The sequence below is a fragment of the Sorex fumeus genome, unplaced genomic scaffold, assembly GCF_029834395.1.
Source record: "Sorex fumeus unplaced genomic scaffold, SorFum_2.1 ptg000051l, whole genome shotgun sequence".
Lineage (NCBI taxonomy): Eukaryota > Metazoa > Chordata > Mammalia > Eulipotyphla > Soricidae > Sorex > Sorex fumeus.
In genome coordinates, this window is record NW_026606108.1 from 20,368,298 (window position 1) to 20,391,672 (window position 23,375).

At 41.1% G+C, this 23,375-nt stretch overlaps 1 protein-coding gene across 3 annotated transcripts in view; it reads left to right on the top strand.

The window, feature by feature from the left end:
- Positions 1–1,907: 1,907 nt before the first annotated feature.
- Positions 1,908–23,375, top strand: part of PRR16 (proline rich 16) — a 250,406-nt gene continuing 228,938 nt past the window's right edge. For 2 of the 3 annotated variants that reach the window (XR_008793884.1, XM_056124505.1), the window contains exon 1: positions 1,908–2,290. Coding sequence is in view for 1 of the 3 variants with exons in the window: in XM_056124505.1 (XP_055980480.1) it covers positions 2,132–2,290 (159 nt within the window). In the remaining 2 variants the exon portion in view is untranslated. The remainder of the gene's footprint in view (positions 2,291–23,375) is intronic. The other variant, XM_056124506.1, reaches the window with a different exon arrangement.

Here is a 23,375-nt window from a genome sequence, read left to right on the forward strand (position 1 = left end):
CCTATTGACCCTGGAAGTATTTCTACTGAAAGTCAGATAGTTAAGAAATTGGTTTCTGTGTTCTGGAGTCGTGGCTGTGCTGGAGAGCCGCTCATGGGGGGCAACTGGTGGCCTCGGTAGGGCGTGAAGGGCGGACCAAAACGCCCCCCTTCCCATGAGGTTTTAGTCGCCCCCACACTCCCGGCTCATACCTGCTGTCCACAAGGCTCCCATGTGGCCGCCATCTTTCTTTCCAGAGAGGAGAGGGCGAATGGGGCAACACCCTTACCCCTCCGGCAGACTTGATGGCCTGGATTAACGTATAGTCCGTTCACTTTTCTGCTCCAAGCTGCTGGGTTCTGCATTAAGTCCTTGTGCTTCTGGGGCCGTGGCTGTGCTGGAGAGCCGCTCGTGGGGGGCGACTGGTGACCTCGGTAGGGCGTGAAGAACGGACCCGAACGCCCCCCGACCCATGAGGTTTTAGTCGCCCCCACACCCCCGGCTCATACCTGCTGTCCACAAGGGGCTTACTTATTTAGCTCCTAATTATTTTTCTCATTCATCCCTTTTTCATCTGGTATCCTCTGCTTTTGACCTACCCCCATATTACTTATATAGCTGTTTTTTTGACACCCTATCTAAATCTCTATTTCATTTTCTTCTGTCTTTTTTCTTCTTCCATGTCACAATGATGGGTTTCGAAAGAGAATATCAAAATGAATAATTCGAAATGAAGAGAATAGTGGCTGAGGGGGCTTCTTAGTGAAAAGAAGAGGACCACTAGGAGTATCTTCCTTTATAGAAGCACAGAGGAGGAATCCGAGGTGGGAGAAAGCAGAAAGCAAGAACACAGAAAAGGTATAAGCCAAGGGGGGAATCTTATTATTAAAAGAATGTTGCGGAGTAGTGTTGGAGGAGGAAAATAAAGTCGGGCCAGACTGCCAGGCCAGTAGTTAATAGCCCTTGGGTTTGCTAGGAAGGGAATTATAACTCTAGCTAATGAGAATGACAGCTGCCTACTGAGAATAAAACTGGGGGTTTCCTGTGAACTTTTCTCCCTGGTTTCTTTGGACACAAGCCTCATGAAGTTACTCACAGCAAATGATTTTGAGTAGATACGCGAGCACTCTCACAGGCACACACAGAGGACAGGGAAACTTGAGGCCAAACTCCTCAGTTTCCGCAAAGACGCAATCCAGCTCCATTGGGCAGCTGCCCCTCCTCCAAGCCCAGACAGGCATCCCAATGGGCATAAATCACAGAGGGCACGAAAGACAACTTGAAAAAATAAAATAAACAACAACAAACAAACCCGAACTGTCCCAGAAAATTACAGTCAACATGACTCAGACAGCCCGGGGTTGGAGGCGGCGGGGAGTTTTTGGCGTAGGGACTTGACTTGAATAAATCCGCTATTAGCTCTGTGGAATCAGCGGGATTAGGCTCCAGGTTTGAAAAACTCTGATTAAATTTCATCATTGGGGTGGTGCGCGCGGGGTGGGGGGTGGGGGTGATGGTGATGGAGGGGAGTCGCCTTTTTTTACGCACATCTCTCTCGGTGTCTCTGTTTCTGTCTCTCCTGCACAAATCGGAACACGTGTGTTTAACTCCTAGACTCTCAGGGTCTCTGAATTGACCCGAAAAGTGCAAACTCCGGAGCTTTGGGGGCTTCTTCTCCCTCCACCGAGCCGAAAGCGCGCTGCGCGGGAGACCCGGGGCGCGAGGTGAGCTGCCGCCGCCGCCGCCCGCAGGCCGGGAGGACGCGGGCAGCCCCCGAACGCCGCGGGGGGTGGGGCGGGGGGCTGCGTCCCCGCGGGCGGTCCCCGATCCCCCCAGAGGCCGGGCGCCGTGGGAGCGAGCCGGGAGCGCGGCGGGCGGGGAGCGAGCGCGTGTGCGCGGGGCGGCGGCGGCGGGGGCGCAGGCGCGCTGCTTGGCCGGCTGCAGCCCGGCGCCCCGCGCGCCGCGGCTCGGGAGTGGATGGCAGCACCCCTGTGCGGCCGCGGGGCCGAGCGCCGCCAGTCGCCGCCGCCGCTGCCCGGCGAGCGCCCAGGATGAGGGGGGAGCGGGGCGACCGCGGCCGCGCCAGGGACGGGGGCGCGCAGCAGCCTCCGCTCGCCCGCCTCTGCTGACCTGCCTCGCTTGCCCCCAAAGAATGTCAGCCAAGTCCAAGGGGACCCCCTCCTCGTCCTCTGCAGCCGAGGGACCGCCGGCAGCCTCCAAAACCAAGGTGAAGGAACAGATCAAGATCATCGTGGAGGACCTGGAATTAGTCCTGGGCGACCTGAAGGACGTGGCCAAGGAACTTAAGGAGGTGAGTGACGCAGGGGGTGGGGACGGAGTTGGTCGCCTTTTGCCCCCACGGGGTCCCCGAGGCTCTTCTCGCCGGGGATCTCCAGGTTCCTTAACTCCGCGGAAACTAGAGCAAAACGCCCCACCGGCGGACTTTTCTCTGCTCCGGCGACTCCTCCGAAGAGTTCTTGCACTTTTTCTTTTTTTCCTTGTGGGTTTGTTTTTCGATTGGTGAGAAATCAACTAGTGTTGTAATCAAACGACTTGGCGTTGCGGCGAGGGGTTGCGGCGCGCGCCCGGGTCGGTGCGTAGCGCCCTGGGTCGGGGGACACTGGGGGTGTGTCGGTCCGGGGAGTGAAGAGCTAGGGATGGAGCACCAAGATGTGCCTCTCCTGCCCTCTTGCCCCCTCCCCCATCCTCTCAGCCCCTATGCAAGTTGTTTCTGGGAGGGCCACCGCAAGGTGCCCGGGTTAAAGGGGCGCCTGGCCGGGGCTGGAGAGATGCTCTGATCTGCTTGCTCCCTGCGCTTCCCGAAGGAGCCCAGCTGAAAGGGCGCTGAGCAGGACCACGGGCTGCAGAGTCCAGCATTGGGGAGCGGCGAGAGCCGCGGGACTTTGGCACTTTGACAGTTGGCGAAGCACCCCCTGCTCTCCTCAGGCCGCTGCACCTGGTCACTCTGGGCCTTCCCAACACCACCCCTGCCCCATCCAGCCACCTTCTTCACTCCTCTCTTGTGGCTTTGAACCTGGGGAGCTGTGTGCACTGGTGAGTGAGTGTGAGTAAGTACAAGTAGACCGGGGCCTCAGGTCACTTGCGTCCTGGCTCTTGGGAACATAGACTGTTGGGGTGTTTTCCTGCTCCCGCCTTGCCCTGCCGCCACCCTACAGCACTCAGAGAGAGCTGAAATCTGCCTCGGAAGCAGCGGAGGAGGCAGAGTCAGGGCTGAGACTGCCGAACTCTGGCTGTGCTTCAGGCGGGGGCGAGGGCTGTGCTGGTAGAGGTGAGGGTGGGGGGTGGAGGGGGTCGTCCTCCTCCCAGGGCTGGTAGCTTTGCGCAGTAGGTTAGCAGAGGAGTCCCAGCCCGCTGCGCAATTAATCGGATTCTGGGACCGAGACTCTGCACCCCCAGTAGCTCCAGAGCTGAGGACAGACTTGTAAGTTGGGAGGTGGAGGTGGCAAGAGCAGGAAGGGGTGGGACAGAGCCCAGGTCCAAGATGGTAATCCTATTTCCAAGGCCAAGTGGGAGGAGATGAAGTGTTGTTTGGTGGCCTGCAGAGGAACCCTCTTCCATTCCATTTCTAATCCCAAAGTGGGGAAAGAAGCCAGCCTCCCCCAGCTTTCTGGCCCTTCCTTGCCTTGTCCCTTACTCCACCAGCAGAAATCCGCCTGGGTTACAGATGCAAAAATGCATGTTAAAATAGACCTTTTATCTGTAGGGTTCTGATGGTTGCCAGTGGCAAATTCAGTTGCATAGGTCCCCCTACAGAATTTCAGCAGAGGTCCTAGAAGCGGACACTGATAAAAATAGATGCGAGGATAAAACTTGTTAGTGCCGGCAGGGCTTCTCTGGGATCCTTGCTTCACAACTGGCTGACAGATGGTGAGGTTATACATTTAAATTCAAGTCTGAAGATGCCATTGGTTTCTCTGTTATTCTTTTATTTGACATCTTTGGCAGCCTGTGTTTTCATCAGAAACATTATGGCGCTTTAAAAAATGAACAAATGTGGGCATGTTCCTTTTGGCAGAAGTGTGCTTTATAGTCATGGAGATTTCTAAGGTGGGGGCTGTGGGAAAGCTTCATGAGCAGAGAAATGTATTTACTGCTTTAGCGAGGATTAGCAGAAAGGCAGTCAATCAAAGCTCTGCATCCATGGGCACACACTTCTTAGCTTCTGGTGCGTCACTTCACTCCGTTTTAGACAGAATAAGAAGCTGCGCACTGGCCTACTTCTGCTTTGCATCGTTATTCCATAAGCAGATACCAAGATCAGGTATATCTGTAGTGAAACTTTTTACCCTCTGTGGTTCTTGGTTGGAATATCAGAGAAATAAATCTGGGCGTCTGTGGCTGTCTCTTCTCACTTTCTGTATCTTCATTGACCTCAGGATTTTTAAGGGGAAACATGTAGTTTATATAAAGAATAGGAAAGCATTGGGTAATGCATACTGGGTAATGTGCAACCAAGTTTAATGAAAAGATCTGTCTTCTCAGCAGATCTAGAGATAAAATTTTGACTTTGTGCTTTAGAAGCTGTGATGAGCTGCCAGGGCCTGTTTGGGTTAAAATTTTACACACATACCTCCAGAGTGAAATTTGTGAATGATAAATGATACAATGTGATAGTTAATTAGTCCTGCGTGGCTAGATGGCTCTAGGTTTGCACATTGAGTTGTATATATTATGGCTGAGATCTCCAAACATTGACCATTTATAAAATAAGTGAGACGTATTTTGAGAACAAAATATTTATAGGGTATGTTAAACCCATGACATCTTGCATTTGTCCAGCATTTATCTTTTAAGATAATCCTGTACATGTCCCTAAATGTATCTTTTATATTATTTTTGAGTGTAAGGCTAACTGAAAGCTGCAAGTTGCAAAGCCTGGTGGTCTCCATTGTGACTTGTAAATGTTACTCTGCATTTATCAAATATTACATCAGTGTTCTGGTTGTTTATAATTGGCTTATGTTAGATATAAGCTATTATGTCTAGAATTCTAATTCCTTTATTGGCAATGCTATGCTTTTTGATTATAAAATGTTTTTATATAAATTAATAACACCTTATTAATTTAGAATTAAATTAAAGACAGAGTGATTATAACTTCATCCATTACCACGTGGACTTTGTTTTTCTTTTCTGGTTTTACTATTCTAATTAAAATGTGCTATTCCTTTTTCTAATATTTTGCCATTAACTTCACATAAACACACAAACTTGTGCACTTTTATGGGGTTGTTTTGGAGTTACTTTCATTTTAGCAGTTATATGAACTTTATTTACCTGAAAATTCTAGTAGTCAAAAAGATCTGAATATAATAATAGCTATACAAAATGCTTTAATATTTAATAATGAAGCTCCATTACTTGGGTGCCTTTTATTTAGTTGTTATTTAGTCTTTATACATTTACATGGTATAGTATCAATCTTTATATATATTTGGAAGAATAGGACTTGCAGAACATCTAAAAGCAGTTTTATTCTGCTCTCATAATGTAGTAAAACCTAAGTAATGGAACTCTTTAAAAATAATGTAGGTCTTTGATTCGATAAGAGAAGCCACCTTACATATAAGTTAACTAATACATTATTTTGCAGCACCATGTGGCAACTTTTATATTCCCTTTTTGTTATTGCTAAGGTGAATAATGTGAAGTTGTTGATCTTGGTAAACTGGAAAGATTAGTTTGGGGCCCATTTATACTGTTCTTGAACAATAATGTGAAAAGGCATTTCTGCTCAACGGCTATGCTAACTCTGTCCTTCCAGGCAGGGTGTGGGAGGGGGGGGGGCGCCCACTGGGGAACAGAATTGAGAATGAGAAAGGAATCAGTTTGATCTAGAAACTGCAAATCATCCTTTGGATTGTTGTTACTCTTCTCCTCCTCCCCTTCCTTCTCCTCCTTCTCTTTCTTCTTCCTCCTTCTTCCTTCTCCTTCCTCCTTCCTTCTCTCTCCCCTTCTTCGTCCTCTTCCATCACTTCCCCATCTTCCTCCTTTTCCACTACCACCTCTCTTTCTCTCTCCTCCTCCTTCCTCTCCCTCCTCTTCCTCCCCTCCACTTTTCCCCCCTCACCTCTCCCTCCCCCCCCTCTTCCTCTCATCAGTTACAAAATTATTCATGATTGTTCTTCAGTCATACAATGTTCCAACACTCTTCCCTTCATCAGTGTAAATTTCCCATCACCAATGTCCCCAGTTTCTCTCATGCCAACCACACCCACCCCAGCCTGCCTCTATGACAGGCTGACAGGCATCACTCTCTCTCTCTCTCTCTCTCTCTCTCTCTCTCTCTCTCTCTTTCTCAGCATTTTGCTTTGCAATGCAGGTACTGAAAGGTTATAATCATTTCCAAGTATCATTGTCAGTTGTCATAGTAGTTCCTTTTCTATCCTAAACTGAGTACTTCTGGGAGTAATTCCTAACCACAGAACCAGCAATAAGCCTTTTGCACTGCTGATGTGGTTCAAAAAAATGAAGGAGAGAGAGATAAAGAGAGAAATATCTAGTAGATCTGTAAAGCAATATTTGCTATGTAGTTAGTTGTATGGTATGTATGGTTGTATGGCTTAAGGTATAAGAGATACATATTAAGAAACTTAAGAATTTATTCAAATTATGATGAGTAACATACGTGAATCACTGCCCTACTTAGGTAATCCCATATGCAGATAAAGCAAATATTGGAGGATGATCATGTGCATTGTATGCAGCAGAATGGGGTTCAGACCCCAGCTCCCTATGCTCCCCTGGAACTTGCAGTGCCTCTATCTCAAAATAAGCCCCCAAATATGTTTTCCAAATTCTCTTTTTTAAAAATGGCTACCTACTTGAAGTCTGTGGTTTATTGCTCCAGGAAATCTGACCCATTTAGTTGGTAAGTCTATTTATTATAAAACTAATTACTCTAACAAATTATAGTAAATTATATATATAAATTATAATTAAAGAATAATCTGAAGTATTTTGCAAATTCTGGAGTTGTGAATGAATGGAAATTTATGACACGATTGTACCAATAGTTATTCTTTGACTACTCTAATACAACAGTCTGCCTCCCCAAACTGAAGTGTATTTACCAAGTGCTAAAGTGCTTCTTTAATTTTTCTGTTCTTAAGCATGAGGGCTTAGCATGTTATTGAAGGAGTCAAATGGTTCTGAGAAAATAAAGATAGCCCATATCTATCTTTCACTGTCTGTTTCTAATGCATTAAAGCATTCAATACTCTTAGAATTAACTGATAAGAAATTCCAGCAACCTTAAAGTAATAAATAGTGTGCTTCAGGCAATAGTGAAGTAATAGATAATAAAATCAATGTAATAGGGTTCATTGTTAACAGGATTATGTTTTTTCCACTCTTGCCACTCTGAGAGTCTCAGATATTTAAATCAAAATGTAAGGAAAGAGAAAAATTCAAGTTGGACTAAAACATGTTTTCCTAAACAAATTAAACGTGAAGAACCTTCTTTAGGGGTAGTTTATGGAAAATTTCATGGGCAGTTTTTCAGAATTAAAGAGATAAAATTACAGTTTACTGCTGATTCAGTTCTGATTTAAATGTGTATAACTCGTGTCGGCTAAAATTGCAAGATTAATAAGCAGAGCAAAAAGTATATTTTACTTTTTAAAAGTAAATGTGTTATTGAGTCCTATTGAAGATTTTTAGCTGAGACATGGAAATAACCTAACCCAGCAATGCATGAGTGGATAAAGAAGATACGCTATAGCTACCCAATGGAATAATACTCAGCAACAAGAAAAGGTGAAACCATATTTTCCTTCATATCACATGGATAAATTGAAAACACTCACCCTGCAATGATTAAGAATCTCACACCTGTGAGAATGCCCTGTGTTAAAAAGACTAGAAAGAGTAAATGCTGGTTTGAGATGTGATGGAAAAAGAAACCCTATGTACTACTGTTGAGATTGTAAATTAGATCAGCATCTTGGAAAAATAGTATGGTGAGTTCTACAAATGTTAAAAATAGATCTGTCACATGATACAGTGATTCCATGATTGACTCGAACTTTTTGAAAGCCATCAAAGCATGAATTAAAGAAGAATCATGCACAACCACTGTTCATTGCATTGTTATTTGTAATAGTCAGCTCTAGTAACAACCCAAATTTCCAGTGATAGAGGACTGCGTAAAGAGTATGTGGCTGTATATACAATGCAAGACTACTCAGTTAACAGAAAAGGTGAAATCTTATCTTTGAAAAGCAGTTGGATCAAACTGGAGGAGACAATGCTAATTGAACTAAGTCAGAAGTTATTATCCGATCATATAATTGTGAGGGACATGGAGAAGCAAAGCAAGGGAAAAGAAAATGCCCATAGAAACAATCCTTGGATACACTGAGGTTACCAAAGCGGAAGAGAAGAGGCAGGAAGAGAATCCAGTGGAATACAAAGAGGAATATAGGCATTTTGGTGGTGGATGAGGTTCGCTAACACATTATTTTGAAGAGATGTAAAGTTGTACCCGTGAAACATAGAATCACATATCTAATGTGTTGTGATAATATAAAAAATAAAAATTGGACATCAAATTAATGAATTTATTTATATAGTTTGTATTTAGAAAATTCTTAAGTTTATCACAAATTTTAGAGGTCAGTAGAGTGAATTCCAGTCCACATTCACTGTCATATGCATAATCTCCCCATTATCTACATCTATTGATGGACCAGCATGTTTGTTCCAATTGTTTAATCTATTATTGACACATCACAATCACACAGAAATATATTTTGCATATGTTACATGGCCTGGCAATCTACTAGTAGTGTATTCGATATTTCAAAAACATTGACAGTAACAGGTTTCATTTCCCTGACCCTGAAAGAGCCCCCAGTACGGCAGTGTTGGGAAAGATGAGTAAGGAGAGGCTGCTAAAATCTCAGGGTTAGGAGGAATGGAGACGTTACTAGCACCCGCTTGAGTAAATCGATCAACAGTGGGATGATAGTGATATAGTGAAGTTGTTTTCAGAATTTTTCCACCATAGCCATCCATCTGTAAGGTTGGTCATTCAGCATCACTGGTTTATTATGGTGCATTTTTTATGTTGTGCATTTTATGGGCTTGGAACTAATGAATAGTGTATGATATGTGCATTACTATGGCATTATTCTGTGTATTTTCACTACTCTAAAGTCCCTCTCTGGTCTACCGATACCTTATGCCCCAACCAAATCTATTATTTCTTTAAAGAAATAATGTGGCTATATTTTATTCAGAAGTAGTATAGTATATAAATATTAAGGTTTGAAAATATAAAAATTATAAGGATATTATGAATCATCCTTAGTTCCTTCCAGAAGTGTATATTAATAATTTTTCTATATTTTCTTTCAATCTTTTGCATGCATATATTTTAACGTGAAATACAGCTATGATTTCTAAGTCAAATAAGTTATTGAACAAATTGGATTTTCACTTTTATGTATCTCTTCTACCAGTTCCTTTATAGTCTTTCATGTTGGATATTTTGATTATTTTCATTTTCTATGATTATCAAATATCACTTAAAATATCATTGCCCTTGCAATAAAAACTCAACTATTCAATAAAAAATATCTTACTCCCTGTTTGGCGCTCCTCAAATGTGTTTATCTATATGAACTCTTTTTTGTTTGTTTGTTTGTTTTGGGGCCAGATCTGGCAGTGCTCAGGGATCAGTCCTGGCAGTGCTCAGGAGACCATATAAAGTGCTAGAGATCAAACCCAGGTTGACTACATGCCAGGAAAGTGCCCCAGCCACTGTACTATCACTCTGGCCCCGTTGTGAATACTTCTGAACCTCAAACAGGTGTATGAAAGGTACTGTTGTTTCTCTTCTTTCACGGAATAAAAAAAATCAGAGGCTGAAAATAGTCAATAACTTGCCAATTTCACTTGATTCATAAATAGAAAAGTAAGAACCAAGTAACAAGCACTTTAATGTCAGTGTATAGACATTGAACCTTTAAGCTCTGGGGCTTTTTCAAAACATGTCTGGGGGTTGGAAAATGGCTCAGTGATCCAGGATTTTGGACTAAAGTCTGACTCCTGGCACAGTATGACCAAGTGAGGACTTCAGGGTGCGGTCCTGGAGGTCCCTAGAGTACCGAGAGAGTGGACATGGTATTTGGCATCACAGAGTCCCAGCTGCACTATGTCCTCAGGACCTTCTACTGAATTTCTGGCCCATCTATTTGACCAAGAATTCCTGGCAGTGGATTCAGGACCCCTTCTCACCACTTAGGAGTGTACACCTTTTGCCGAAAAGGAAGAGAAAAGAAAAGAATGGAAAGAAAGAAAAAACATTTTCTTATTTTTTTTGTTTGGTTTTTGTTTTGGAGTGTGTGCAAATCTGGCAGTACTCAGGGCTTACTCCTGGCTCTGTGTTCAGGAATCACTCCTGATGGTGCTCAGATACCCAGATGAGGTGCCAAGATAAGGGTCAGCTGCATGCAAGGCAAATGCCTTACCCACTGTACTTCTCTCCAGCCCATACCCCCCAAAATATTCTCTCTCTTTCTTTCTTTCTTTCTTTCTTTCTTTCTTTCTTTCTTTCTTTCTTTCTTTCTTTCTTTCTTTCTTTCTTTCTTTCTGGATCATACTCGGTGATGCTCAGGGGTTATTCCTGGCATTGCACTCAGGAATTACACCTGGTGGTGCTCAGGGGACCATATGGGATGCTGGGAATTGAACCTGGGTCAGCCGCGTACAAGGCAAACACCTTACCCATTGTGCTATTGCTCCACCCCAAAAAACATTTTCTTAAGCAAATATTTTTTTTTCATTTATATTGCTGGGCTGGAGCGACAGTACAGCGGTAGGGCGTTTGCCTTGCACGCAGCCAACATGGCCGACCCAAGTTCGATTCCTCCGCCCTCTCGGAGAGCCCGGCAAGCTACCGAGAGTATCTTGCCTGCACGGCAGAGCCTGGCAAGCTCCCGTGACGTATTAGATATGTCAAACACAGTAACAACAAAGTCTCCAATGGAGATGTTACTGGGCCCGCTTGAGCAAATTGATGATCAACGGGAGGGCCTTTACCTTTACCTTTACCATTTATATTGCTAAAGTGTCTACTAAGGTGTTTTTACACATTTTTCCTAACCAGCAGTAGAACATATAAGTTTCTTAAAATTACAGTTATGTGACTGAGTCCTTTAGTTTAATATTTTTTCTGTGGCTAATGCTATCTTTATAATAACACATTTTTCTGTGTGGGTTACATTTAATTTGGGGCACCAGTATTGAGAGAAAATTAATAATGAGTGAAATTAACCTTACAGCTTGCAAATAGTTGCTGCAGTGAATAAACTTAAAGCAGTTTATAGTCAACAGACATGTCAATAGAAATATTCCCTAAAGTAGCAGAATGGGAGACTGATACCCAAGGGTAGTAAAGATAAGGACCAGTAGGGTTGCTCCACGGCTTGGAAGCCGGCCTCACATGCTGGGGTAAAAGTCAGCTCAGACAGAGAAGAGACCATTAAATAAAGAATGCTTGGAGAGCCCGCTTGAGATGGGAGATGCGTGCTGAAAGTAGACTATAGACTGAACATGATGGCCACTTAATACCTTTATTGCAAATCATAACACCCAAAAGGAGAGAGAGAGAGAGCAAAAGGGAATGTGTCTGCCACGGAGGTAGAAGGGGGGGATGAGGGAGGGATACTGTGGGAACATTGGTGGTGAATGGGCAGTGGTGGAGGGATGGGTACTTGATCATTGTATGACTGAAAGTAAGCACGAAAGTTTGCAAGTCTAGCTGTACCTCATAGTGATACATTAAAAACAAAAAAAAAAGAAAAGAAATATTCTCTATCTTGTTAGAAAATTGAGGTACATTTTATGGGAAGAAAATGACTAAAATGGATGCTTGCCCACATGTAGCATTGCATACAGTGATTTTATTTCCGTTATTGTTTAGTTTTTTATTTGTAGACCACACCTGCTGGTTCTCAGGGGATGTTACTGACTGTGTTCAGGGGTCACTCCTGGGAGTGCTTAGGGGAACAGATGTGGTACCAAGGAGTTAACCGAGGATCACTTTGTGTAAGACAAGTGCCTGACCCTTTGTAGTATCTCTCCAACCCCACTTAATTACTTTATAGAAAATATTTTGGGAAAATTTTGTTCTGTTTTTTTTTTTTCTTTTTGGGTCACACCCAGCAATGCACAGGGGTTACTCCTGGCTCTGCACTCAGGAATTACCTCTGGCGATGCTCAGGGGACCATATGGGATGCTGGGAATCGAACCCAGGTTGGCCGCACGCAAGGCAAACACCCTACCTGCTGTGCTGTCACTCCAGCCCCCTGTTCCCTGTTCTCTGTTTTTATTGTCAGATTGAATTAGGAGGGAGACACTGTCTTTATATTTTCTGAGATGACAATTGATTTCATACTTGTTTTTCTTTTTGATCCAAAGAATGAGTAAAGAAATTTGTTAAATTCTTTACCAGCCACTGTACTGAACTATTAAGCTGGCTAATAAGGTCCAGTGTGTGTTTACAATTAGATTTGGCAAAGAAAGTAGGCAAACTCAGAAGGAGGCATGTGGGGATGAGTTTCTTGTACTTTTTCCACTCTGAGATCCCAAGTGAAACCAGTCACAGCTTTGAACTGGATTAAGTGGCCTTTATCTTATTTCTCAAACTGGTCTTAGGCATCTCAAGACTTTTCCTCGCTCATGACAGGAATCAGAGGAGAGGTTCAATGACGGTGTCCCTCCTCTGTGACATGCACAAGTTATAAAAGAAATATGGCAGTTGCACTGGTGATAGAGAAAAGATGAAAGTCTGTTAATTGCTCATATGTGCCAACTGTTCTGAGCTACTCACTGTCCTCAACTATCCTTTGTGATTATTATAATTTTAATTTATTTATTTGCTTTTTGGGTATACCCAGTGATGCACAGGCTGTGCACTCAGGAATTACCCCTGGCAGTGCTCAAGGGACCATATGGGATGCTGGAAATCAAACGCAGGTCGGCCTCCTGCGAGGAAAATGCCCTCCCTGCTGTGCTATTGCTCCAGCCCCTATTTTAGTTTTTAAACCTCTGAGGTTGCAGAAATTGTGAAGTTGACTAATATAGAGCACAAGTGATGGAGTTGGACACTATATTTCTCCCTTTAAACTATGGTCCTTTAACCAGTTTTCTAGTTCTCCACAGGTAAATACTCTTTTGTTTTTCCATTTTGTTGCTTCATTGGCCTCTCTCATACCTTTCCATTCTCCACCATCTCCTGAACTTAATCTATTACTTTTCACTTACCCTTCCCTTTTTCCTCCTCTTCCACTTTTCCTTGCTTTTTCTTGATTCGGGTTTCAGTTTCTTTGATATGCCCGAGTACCTTATTCGCTTATTCTCAAAATATGTTTAAATGCCTATGCCTACAAGAGCAGCAAAATATGCTAGGCAACAGAAATAAACTAGCAAGCAGCGCATACCTGGCTTCCTGCCATCTGGAACTTCTCTGTTCACTGTTCAAAGAGAAGCAGAAATAATATTTCATAAGGAGTGTTAAGGGCTACGAAAGCACAATACATGATAGAACAGGAGCATAAAGCCATTGATAAATCCTGCAGATTCTTGCTACAAAGGGAAATTCGGATTGGCAGCTTTTTTCCTTCCTCCCTGCCACCTCACTAATCCCCATGCCATTAATTTCATGGATGATGTTTTAATAGCCCTTGAGCTAATCTCTCTGTTTTTCGTTCTCTGCCAGTTCACTCTCTACACACTGCCAGATTAATCTCCCTAATGTACTACTTTCTCCGGGCCACTCCCCTGCTTATAAGATCACACACCATCCTCCTGATACTTAAAATGTCAAGTGAACAAACCCAGCCTTCCAGCCTCATGTACAACAGTACCATATTTGTCATTTGACTTTATCTCTGTTTTGTCTTTAGTGAGTATCGCCTAATCCATTTGGGCAACGTCAGCCTCCCCACCCCCCGCCCCGCAAAGACATTCAGGTTGCAACCATCCTTGATTCCTGTGTTCCTCCTGTTTAAAGTCAATAATCATTCCCTTATTATGGGAATAGAAGTATGGATTTATGAACTGTGCCATCTTCAATCCAACCATTTTAAAACCTCATTCTTGTTACCTGATGAACTGAAACTTAAGGATCCATCCCAAGTGATACTAACAGTGTTCAGGGCTCAAGGCCACTCATTTCCCCTTAGACCTGAGTGTCTGTTCTTGCACACTTGAGAATGACCAAAACATCCTCCCCCCTTTTCTCTTATACCTTCAGTTGCATTCTGTGCTCAGTGATTCCTAGTAGCATGCAAGTGAAAATACAGAGAGTAAACAAGAAAAATCTCTTGACCCCACCGATCCTGAAAATTTGCCATCCTATTCTGAGTGGGGATGGAGCAATAGCACAGTGGGTAGGGCATTTGCCTTGCACACGGCCAACCTGGTCAGCTCAGGTTCGATTTCTCTGTCCCTTTCGGAGAGCCTGGCAAGCTACTGAGAGTATCTCGCTCGCACGGTAAAGCCTGACAAGCTACCCGTGATGTATTCGATATGCCAAACACAGTAACAACAAGTCTGACAATGGAGATGTTACTGGGCCCACTCAAGCAAATCGATGAACAACGGGAGGACAGTGACAGGACAGTGATTCTGAGTAAGGCCCGTACTTGCTATCAACTTTGTCTTCCCACCGTTTCCTAAATTCTTTTATTTACCATAGCATGAAAACCTCCTCTCTTGAGGTTGTCAGTGACTACATGTTGTTTCATCAGATAATCAATTCTGATTATCTGATTTTATTTAATCTTATTTAATCCACTGCCAGTATATTAGTCTCTTTAATAAGGGTTTTTCTTCCCTTGGCTTGAGAAATACCCTGTGATCCCACTGCAGGCCTTTCTTTGTCTTCTACCTTCAGGGTTCCTTCTCTAAAAATGTTAGGCCAATTTTTTTCCCCTTTAAAACTATTTACACTATTCTGGGCAGTGGACATAGTTCAGTAGGCAGCGCACTTGCCTTGCATGTGACTGATCTGTTTCATTCCTGCCATTGCTTATGGTCCCACGAATCTCATCAGGAGTGATTCCTGAGCACAGAGTTAAGAATATGTCCTGAGTACAACCAGGTATGGCCCCCAAACAAAACTAAACAGAAAGTCTGTTTCTGGAAGTCAGTGATCCTCCTGCTCTGCTGCTTCTTTTTTTTCTAATTGTTCTTTTTATAGGGGCTTCCCTTAGCTTTTTTCAGCCTGGAGATTAGGGCTTGATGGTTTGGTGCCGTGGGCCTGTGCTTAGGGCTTACCAGAGCCACACAGCAGTATTTGTGAGAGGCAGTGTGTGGTACTACGTTTTGAAATTGGGACATCATATAAATGTATGCCCCACCTCTTGAACCATCTCCCTGGTTGCATGATCTTTGTCTCATTCCTTGGAGTGTCTCAAATTCCTGGAGCAGTGGTCACTGGTTAGTAGATATTCACCCAATAAACAAACAAATAACTGAGTCTTTCCCCCTCTCATTCCAATATTTTCAATGATCAAAATGATCATCTTTTACTTTCTTGATGCACATCTCATAGATACAGGGACTTTTGCTGTAGATATTTGTTGAACTTTTTTTTCATGGATTTAAAAAAATTTCCTTCTCTATTATACATGGTAGTAGCTTATAGTTGTTTGGGATGCATGGAGAAGAACGGTTGTTTCCCCTACTTGATTTTATGATTTACCTTAATTTAATTTTTTAATTTTTTTGAGGGAAGCTATACGAAGTTGTGCGCAGAGCTTGTTCCTGATTCTGTGCTCAGGGGTCATACGGGGTGCTGTGGATTAAATCTGGGTCAGCCTCATGCAAGGAAAGTTAAAAATTATTAACTTTTGTTGGCTTTTATATTTATATATTTTTATATTAAATAATTTATAAATTTATAAATTTATATATTTATATAAATAAATATATAAATAATATATAATTTATATATTTATATATTAAATAAATATTTAATTTATAAATTAAACAAGCTATTTGATAGAAACTCTCAATATAAAACTTAGCGATTTCAGCATTTTCCTTCTTTTTCACATAGCTGCTCCCTCCAGTGTTCACAAATATGACTACTTATATAAGTACCAGAACATCCAAGTATTGGACAGAACTACATGTTGGCTCTTTTTCCTGTGTTGTGCTTTCCTTGAAGAAATCTGATTTGTAACATCAGGGCTGTAACTTCAGAGCTTAGCCTGCCTCTAATCAAAGAGTCCCATCCCCTTAAGTTTGAGTACATATAGTAGGTATGTACTATGAAACATTGAGAATTATATATTCTACATGAAATAAAATTCTACTTTTTTCTAATAGGAAAAATAAAGCAAAATGAGTAGAATTGATGTGTTCATGTAGCATTCATATTATTTTCTGCTACTTTTGAATAGTTGTATATTTCTTTTTCTTCTTTCTGTCTCCCTCTGTGTCTAGTTCTTATCAGCCATTTTAAATTTAACATCAAATTTTAAACTTTGTATTAAAATTAAAGTAACCTGGACATTGACTTATAAAAGGGATATTAGATATTTCATAAAGGTTTTAGTGATCTCACTTTGTCCATTGAAAAATATCAAGATGGGTCAGAGAGCTGGTACATCTGGCGAGTTGCTTGCCTTACACACAGCTGATCCAGGTTAATTCTCAATACCATGTAGAGTTCACTGAACACTGCCAGGAGTGACCCGGATCACAGAGCCAGGAGTAAGCCCTGAGCACAGCCAAGAGAGGCCAAGAAACTGATAATTTAATTTATAAATTAAACAAGCTATTTGATAGAAACTCTCAATATAAAACAGCGATTTCAGCATTTTTCTTCTTTTTCACATAGATGCTCCCTCCAGTGTTCACAAATATGACTACTTATATAAGTAGTCATCCAGAACATCCAAGTATTGGACAGAACTACATGTGACTATTAGACCTTCTTTTCCTGGTACTATGTTTTATTTCAGAGATTATGTTGTCTGGTTACTGAACTTTTAGCATATTGTATGTAAAAAAAAATGGATTCTCACTTGTGGGGATGCAGTCATGCCTAACTTTTAGAAATTTTCAGTCTGTCCTCTTCAGCCAGGAATATTATTGCACTTCAAGAATTTTGTCCTTGAAGAACACCAGATAGGGGATAATTCCCTAGTTTTAATAACAGAAATATAAGCTGCAGTTGAATAATTTCTATAAGTAAAAACTTCCAGAATACTATTTGTAAAATAAAAAAGTATGTTAAAGAAGTATCTTTGGCTATGAAAATTATAACATTTAAATTAATAACATACTGTGCACTGTTGAAAATATGTTTTTCATCATACCATTCAAGTTAACAGGCTGAAGATATAGTACAGTAGGTATGTACTTGCCTTACATGCAGACAACCTGAGTTCAATCTCTGGCACCACATATGGTCCCCTGAGCATTGCCAGGAATAATACCTGGGCACAAAGCCAGAAGTAAGCTCTTAAATATTGTCTGGTGTGTTCCCAAAACAACAACAAAATATATCATTAAGTTTTAGTGTGTCTTCTTTAGTTTTTGTCTGCCAATTTGTTTATTTTCATGTGAAATAGCATTGTATTCTAATATTATATAAATTTTAGATATGCAGTATTGCCAATTAATGTCTACCTCCCTTTCTAAATTCCTCCACTGAATGAATTTTCTTCTCCTTCCTATGAGTTGGTTTTTTAACCCCAGTGTATATTTTTGTTTTGTTTAGCTCATCTTTTTGTTTTCCCTTTATACCACATATGAATAAAACATCTAGTATTTATTTGATTAATCAAGGCATAAAATACAGTTTTTATTTTTGTCTGGATTCTTCCACAAAGTTCTATATGCTCTCTAGCTTCATCTATGTTTTTGCAAATAACAGGACTTCATCTTTCTTTATGCTAAATCGTATACCTGGGCTGGAGCGATAGCAAAGCAGTAGGGCGTTTGCCTTGCACGCAGCCAACATGGCTGACCCGAGTTCGATTCCTCCGCCCCTCTTGGAGAGCCTGGCAAGCTACCGAGAGTATCTCGCCTGCACAGCAAAGCCTGGCAAGCTACCCGTGATGTATTCAATATGCCAAACACAGTAACAATAAGTCTCATGATGGAGACGTTACTGGGCCCGCTTGAGCAAATCGATGAACAACGGGAGGACTGTGGACTGTGGAAATCGCATACTATGCATTTTTGTACCAATTCTTCTCTATCCATTCTTCAGTGAATAGACACCTATTGTCTGTTATCAATAATACTGCAAGAAAAAGAAAACTCACAAAAACCCAAATCATAATAAATCATGAACCCCTTTGAATTAATTTTTGGGTTTATTGTTTTGGAGAAGTGTCCAGAAGAAATAACCGAATGATAAAAATTTTCTAGTTTTAATATTTTTTGAAAACCCCAATACTGTTTTCCATAGCTGTACCAGTTGATATTCCGACACAGAGTAGATAAGAACTCTGTTCTCTTTACGTCCTCTCTAATACATGCGTTGAAAACTTATTTCAATAAGTTGACTTTACATAGCCTTAAGAAATGATCGAGATTTTCCTAAAAGTATTAAGAGATTATGAATCCTATTTTTATTTAATATAAAATATCAATCATTGATAGTCTAGCATATTAAGATGATTTTAAATTATAAACATCAACTATATTATTACTCTATGAATTTTTAAAAAGCAGACACTAGTGGTAAAGTTAATTTTTCTAAACCAATATACAAAAATATCGTTTATATTAGACTAATGCCCTGCAGTTTTTAAAACACTTTGATACTTAGTTTTTCATTTGGTCATCATAAAGTGAAGGTAAATACAGAATAGAAAGAAATAATTACTTTCAGTGACTTTCAGGATTTTGCTTTCTAAGTTCTGTTTCCTGGAATTACTTTCATAGTTTAATAATATATTTTACGCAGAATTTAAAATTCAACATGTGTCCTATATACTTTAAAGAAATTTATAATCAGTATTTGAGCCATATTCAAAACATGCTTCATTGTGTGCCCTTGAGGAGATTTACATATTTGAATATACAGAGTTATATGGTACAATATAGCTGCTTGGGTTGTTTAATTAATTACTGTCAGTAGCTCAAATGCACAAGAGTTTAACATCTGCTCTCTGAAGTCACTAAAACTTGTGTCTCTGATGTTTTGTGAATTTTGTTACTCAAAAATAGCCTACTAGATTCATTCTCTTATCCTCTGCACTAAACATTAAATTGGCCATTTACATTGAGGAAAGAAATAGTTGCTGAAGAAACTATCCAAGTTCTTATTCACAAGTGTTTATCCTTTTTCTTACTCCACTAAAAGTATCTTTATGATATACATTGGTAACTTGGTATTACCTATTAGGGTTAACTCTTATCATAAGATACTTAGCTCTTTCTTTGAAGTGTTCCCAATTATTTTATGTTACTACTGATTCCCAATCATACATATTCTATCCTAGAGAAATTAGTGAAGATAAAGGAATTTCATGAAAAATCACTACCCCAAAACACAGTTAAGAAAATAAAGAACAGTACCACAAGGACTGCCACTAAACAGAAACTGCAGTGATGAATTTTATTGTATCACAGAAGGACCAATTGTTAGGAACCTGAAGGAAGGTTATTATTGACATTATTGTTACAAGTTGATGCTTATCTTAAATTGTGAGGGAAGCTAAGTTAATTATTTTGTAGCAAGGAACTTTGACTTATGGTATAAATTTTTAATTATGGTATAAATTTGTCTTTACATTAACAGTAAATATATGAGGACTGATCGAATTTATGTCTTCAAAAGTTCTTTTCTGGTCATTAGGGAAATAGCTGAGAGGTGAGGGCAGCTATGGGACCTGAGTTTCAACCTCAGTACCCCATGTGTCCACCTGAGCGTCACGGGGTGTGAACCTGAAGGTGTCAGTACCACAGTGCCCCAACATAGCTTCTTCACTCCTTAAGTTCTTAGCATTGAGACTCTCACCAAGCTGTAGCCTCTAGCCAACACATGGTAGACATCCCACCCCCAATCCCTACCCTTGTCCCAAAAGAACTAAAGTCTTCTTCTCAGCTAAACTGTGAACTATTTCTCTTTTGAGTCAACTGAGCATTTCCCTAAAGTAAATTTTAGCTATGAAGTTCTTAGAAGTCTGCCTTTTGGTGGACTTTTCCTCATTTTTTTTGTGTATGCTTTTTGTTTCACACCTGGCAATGCACAGGGGTTACTCCTGGCTCTGCACTCAGGAATTACCCCTGGTGGTGCTCAGGGGAACATATGGGATGCTGGGAATCAAACTTGGGTCGGCCACATGACAGGCAAACACCCTACCTGCTGTGCTATTGCTCCAGCCCCTGATGTTCATTTTTAACAAACAATATTTTGCCTACCTCTTCAAATGGATCATTATAGATATCACTTCCATTATAATAGGAGAAATATTTAGAATAAAGCATGTTCTATAAAATTCTTCTGGAAGTCTGTAGATTTTTTTTCGTAAGGAGGGATAAAGATAGGAGTAATAGTGCAGCAATTAGGGCACTTGGCTTGCATGCAGCCAAACCCAGCATTCCATATCAAGAGTGTTCTCTTATTGCAGAGCCAGGAGTAAACCCTGAGCACTGCCAGTGTGGCCCACAAAACAGGAAAGAAAATAAAGAAAAAGTAAAAAAAGATAAGAAAAGAAGAGAAAGAAAAAAAGGAAAAAAGAGAAAAGAAAAAAAAGAAAATGGGGGAAAATAATTCAGTAATATCAGGTGCGATGTATCAGTGTACTACCTCCTAGTCCCAAGAAAAGTTTCTTCACAGCAGTGTTTTTGAAGTCATTTAATATAACAATGTCACTGTCCTCCCATTGTTCATCAATTTGCTCGAGTGGGCCCAGTAACGTCTCCATTTTGTTGTTACTGTGTTTAGCATATTGAATATGTCACGGGGAGCTTACCAAGCTTTGCCATGTGGGCGAGATACTCTCGGTAGCTTGCCGAGAGGGGCGGAGGAATCGAACCCGGCTCGGCTGGGCTGACTGCGTGCAAGGCAAACGCCCTACTGCTATGCTATCGCTCCAGACCAACAATGCCACAAAAAGCCAAATTTGATGAGTAATAAAAGTAAAAATTAAGTTGTAGTATTTTTGTAGAACTAGGTGCAGTTTGTTTCCATTTGCTTAGACTAATTTTTAACAAGTTTTTGATTAATCGAGTTATTATGTGAAAATAAACTTCCATTTCTGTGGGGCCACAGCAATAGCACAGTGCACAGGGCATTTGCCTTGATTTTGGCCAACCCACTTTCAATCCCAGGCATCTCTTAAGACCCCCTGATCACTGCCGGGAGTGATTCCTGAATGTAGAGTTAGGAGTACCGACCCCTGAGCACCAATGGGTGTGGCCCAAAAAAAGATAAAAGAGATTTCCACTTCTAAAGATATGCAATGTATAAGATTAGCATAGTATCTAAATATTAGTTGAAGAAAATGTGACTCCAGGTTTATGTTTTATTCCTATTTCAGACAAAATTTTAGTATACCTTTAAACAAATTAGCAGGGGGGAAGTTATATGGTTATTTAATAAGAAAATTGACATTTTAAAGTGACTATATTACATACTGCACAATTTCTTAAATCAGGATGCATGCATCACAAGAGGAAGGACCAAATTATAGCTATTACCATCCCCTTTTCCTTTAGATCTGGGCCTGTTATGTATAGTCTATAATGTATATTTAATAAAGACCTCAAAGTTAAAAAGTAACATTTTTTGCTTAATAAATTTAATTATGTGATAGAGCATGGGTATAGACTTTTCAATATTTGAATATGATTTCAGTCTTATCGGACTGGAGTGATAGCACAGCAGTAGTGCGTTTGCCTTGGGCACAGCCAGCCCTGCTGAGCCAGGTTCAATTCCTCGCCGCCCCTTTCTGAGAGCCTGGCAAGCTACCGAGAGTATCTCGCCTGCACAGCAAAGCCTGGCAAGCTACCCATGACATATTCAATATGCCAAACACAGTAACAACAAGTCTCAAAATGGAGACGTTAGTGGGCCCGCTCGAGAAAATTGATGAACAACGTGAGGGCAGTGTTTTTTTTTTCAGTCTTATCAGGTTATTTTGTGTTCTAAAATTATTTCACTGACTATGTTGCATTGTTTAAAGTGACTTAAAATGTGCCTTTATTTGGGCAACACATCAGACTCTCCCAAACAGGTGTTTGAGAATATTACTGTAAGACAGGGCTGGAGCGATAGCACAGTGGATAGGGCGTTTGTCTTGCACGCAGCTGACCTAGGTTCAGTTCTTCAGTCCCTCTTAGAGAGTCTGGCAAGCTACCGAGAGTATCTCGCCTGCACGGCAGAGCCTGGCAAGCTCCCCATGGCATATTCTATATGCCAAAAACAGTAACAGCAAGTCTCACAATGGAGACATTACTGATGCCCGCTCGAGCAAATCGAGGACAGTGCTACAGTGCTACTATAAGAAAAAGTTGCTCAGATACCCGGACACTTGTGTGATCTCAATAACCTGGTTATCAGAGGGGAATTGCAAGAGCCTGATATTATCCATATCCTATTTTATGGTGTTACAGTGAAACACAGTGTCATTCTGTGTCAATAACACAGAAATGTAGCCCCAAGCCAAATGAAAGGAAAATGGAGCTTTCTGAAAAATTTATAATGAAGAAAATCAGTTTGGCCTTCATGTGTCTTGGACACAACTTTATTCCTTCTAGAGCCTTTATTTTCGAAGTAAAACACACAGCATACTCATTTCATTGAAACACAATTTCTTACACACAGAGATGATTTGCCAAATTCAATAAGTTTGGCATCATATCAAGTTTCTTGGAATAAAGACCTCTGCTTTTTTGTAGACCATCTGTCAAACTAGTATTTGGTGGATCAATTTTAGAAACCACTCTTCTTGATTAATTAGATTGAATCAATGTCAGAATGTCATAGAAAGAAGAAACTCACATTTTTAGCATACAGCAAATTTATGGACAAATTGGGAGTATGCTCGTCAGTTAAACTTTAGATTAATAAGTTCCACTTAATCATGAATACAAGTTTCTGAATGCTTTTGATGTCTGCACATAGTTAAGAATCTGGACAACGAGAAAAAAAATGCTGCAACTGGCAAGTGATTGTTTCTTGTTGGGACCAAAGGGAATGGTGGTGTCTGGATTCCAAGCAGTGCTCAGAATCCCAGGGGTTGCTTCTGGTAGTTCAGTTCTGGAGAATGAAGTGCTTGTTGATCAGACCTGGTCCTATGGTAAGAAACCAGCAGGGCAGTACCTGAGATCCTGAAGGGAAGGGGTGTGGGGAAGGGGGCTTAAATAATTCATTACTGAAGTTCCTGCAATA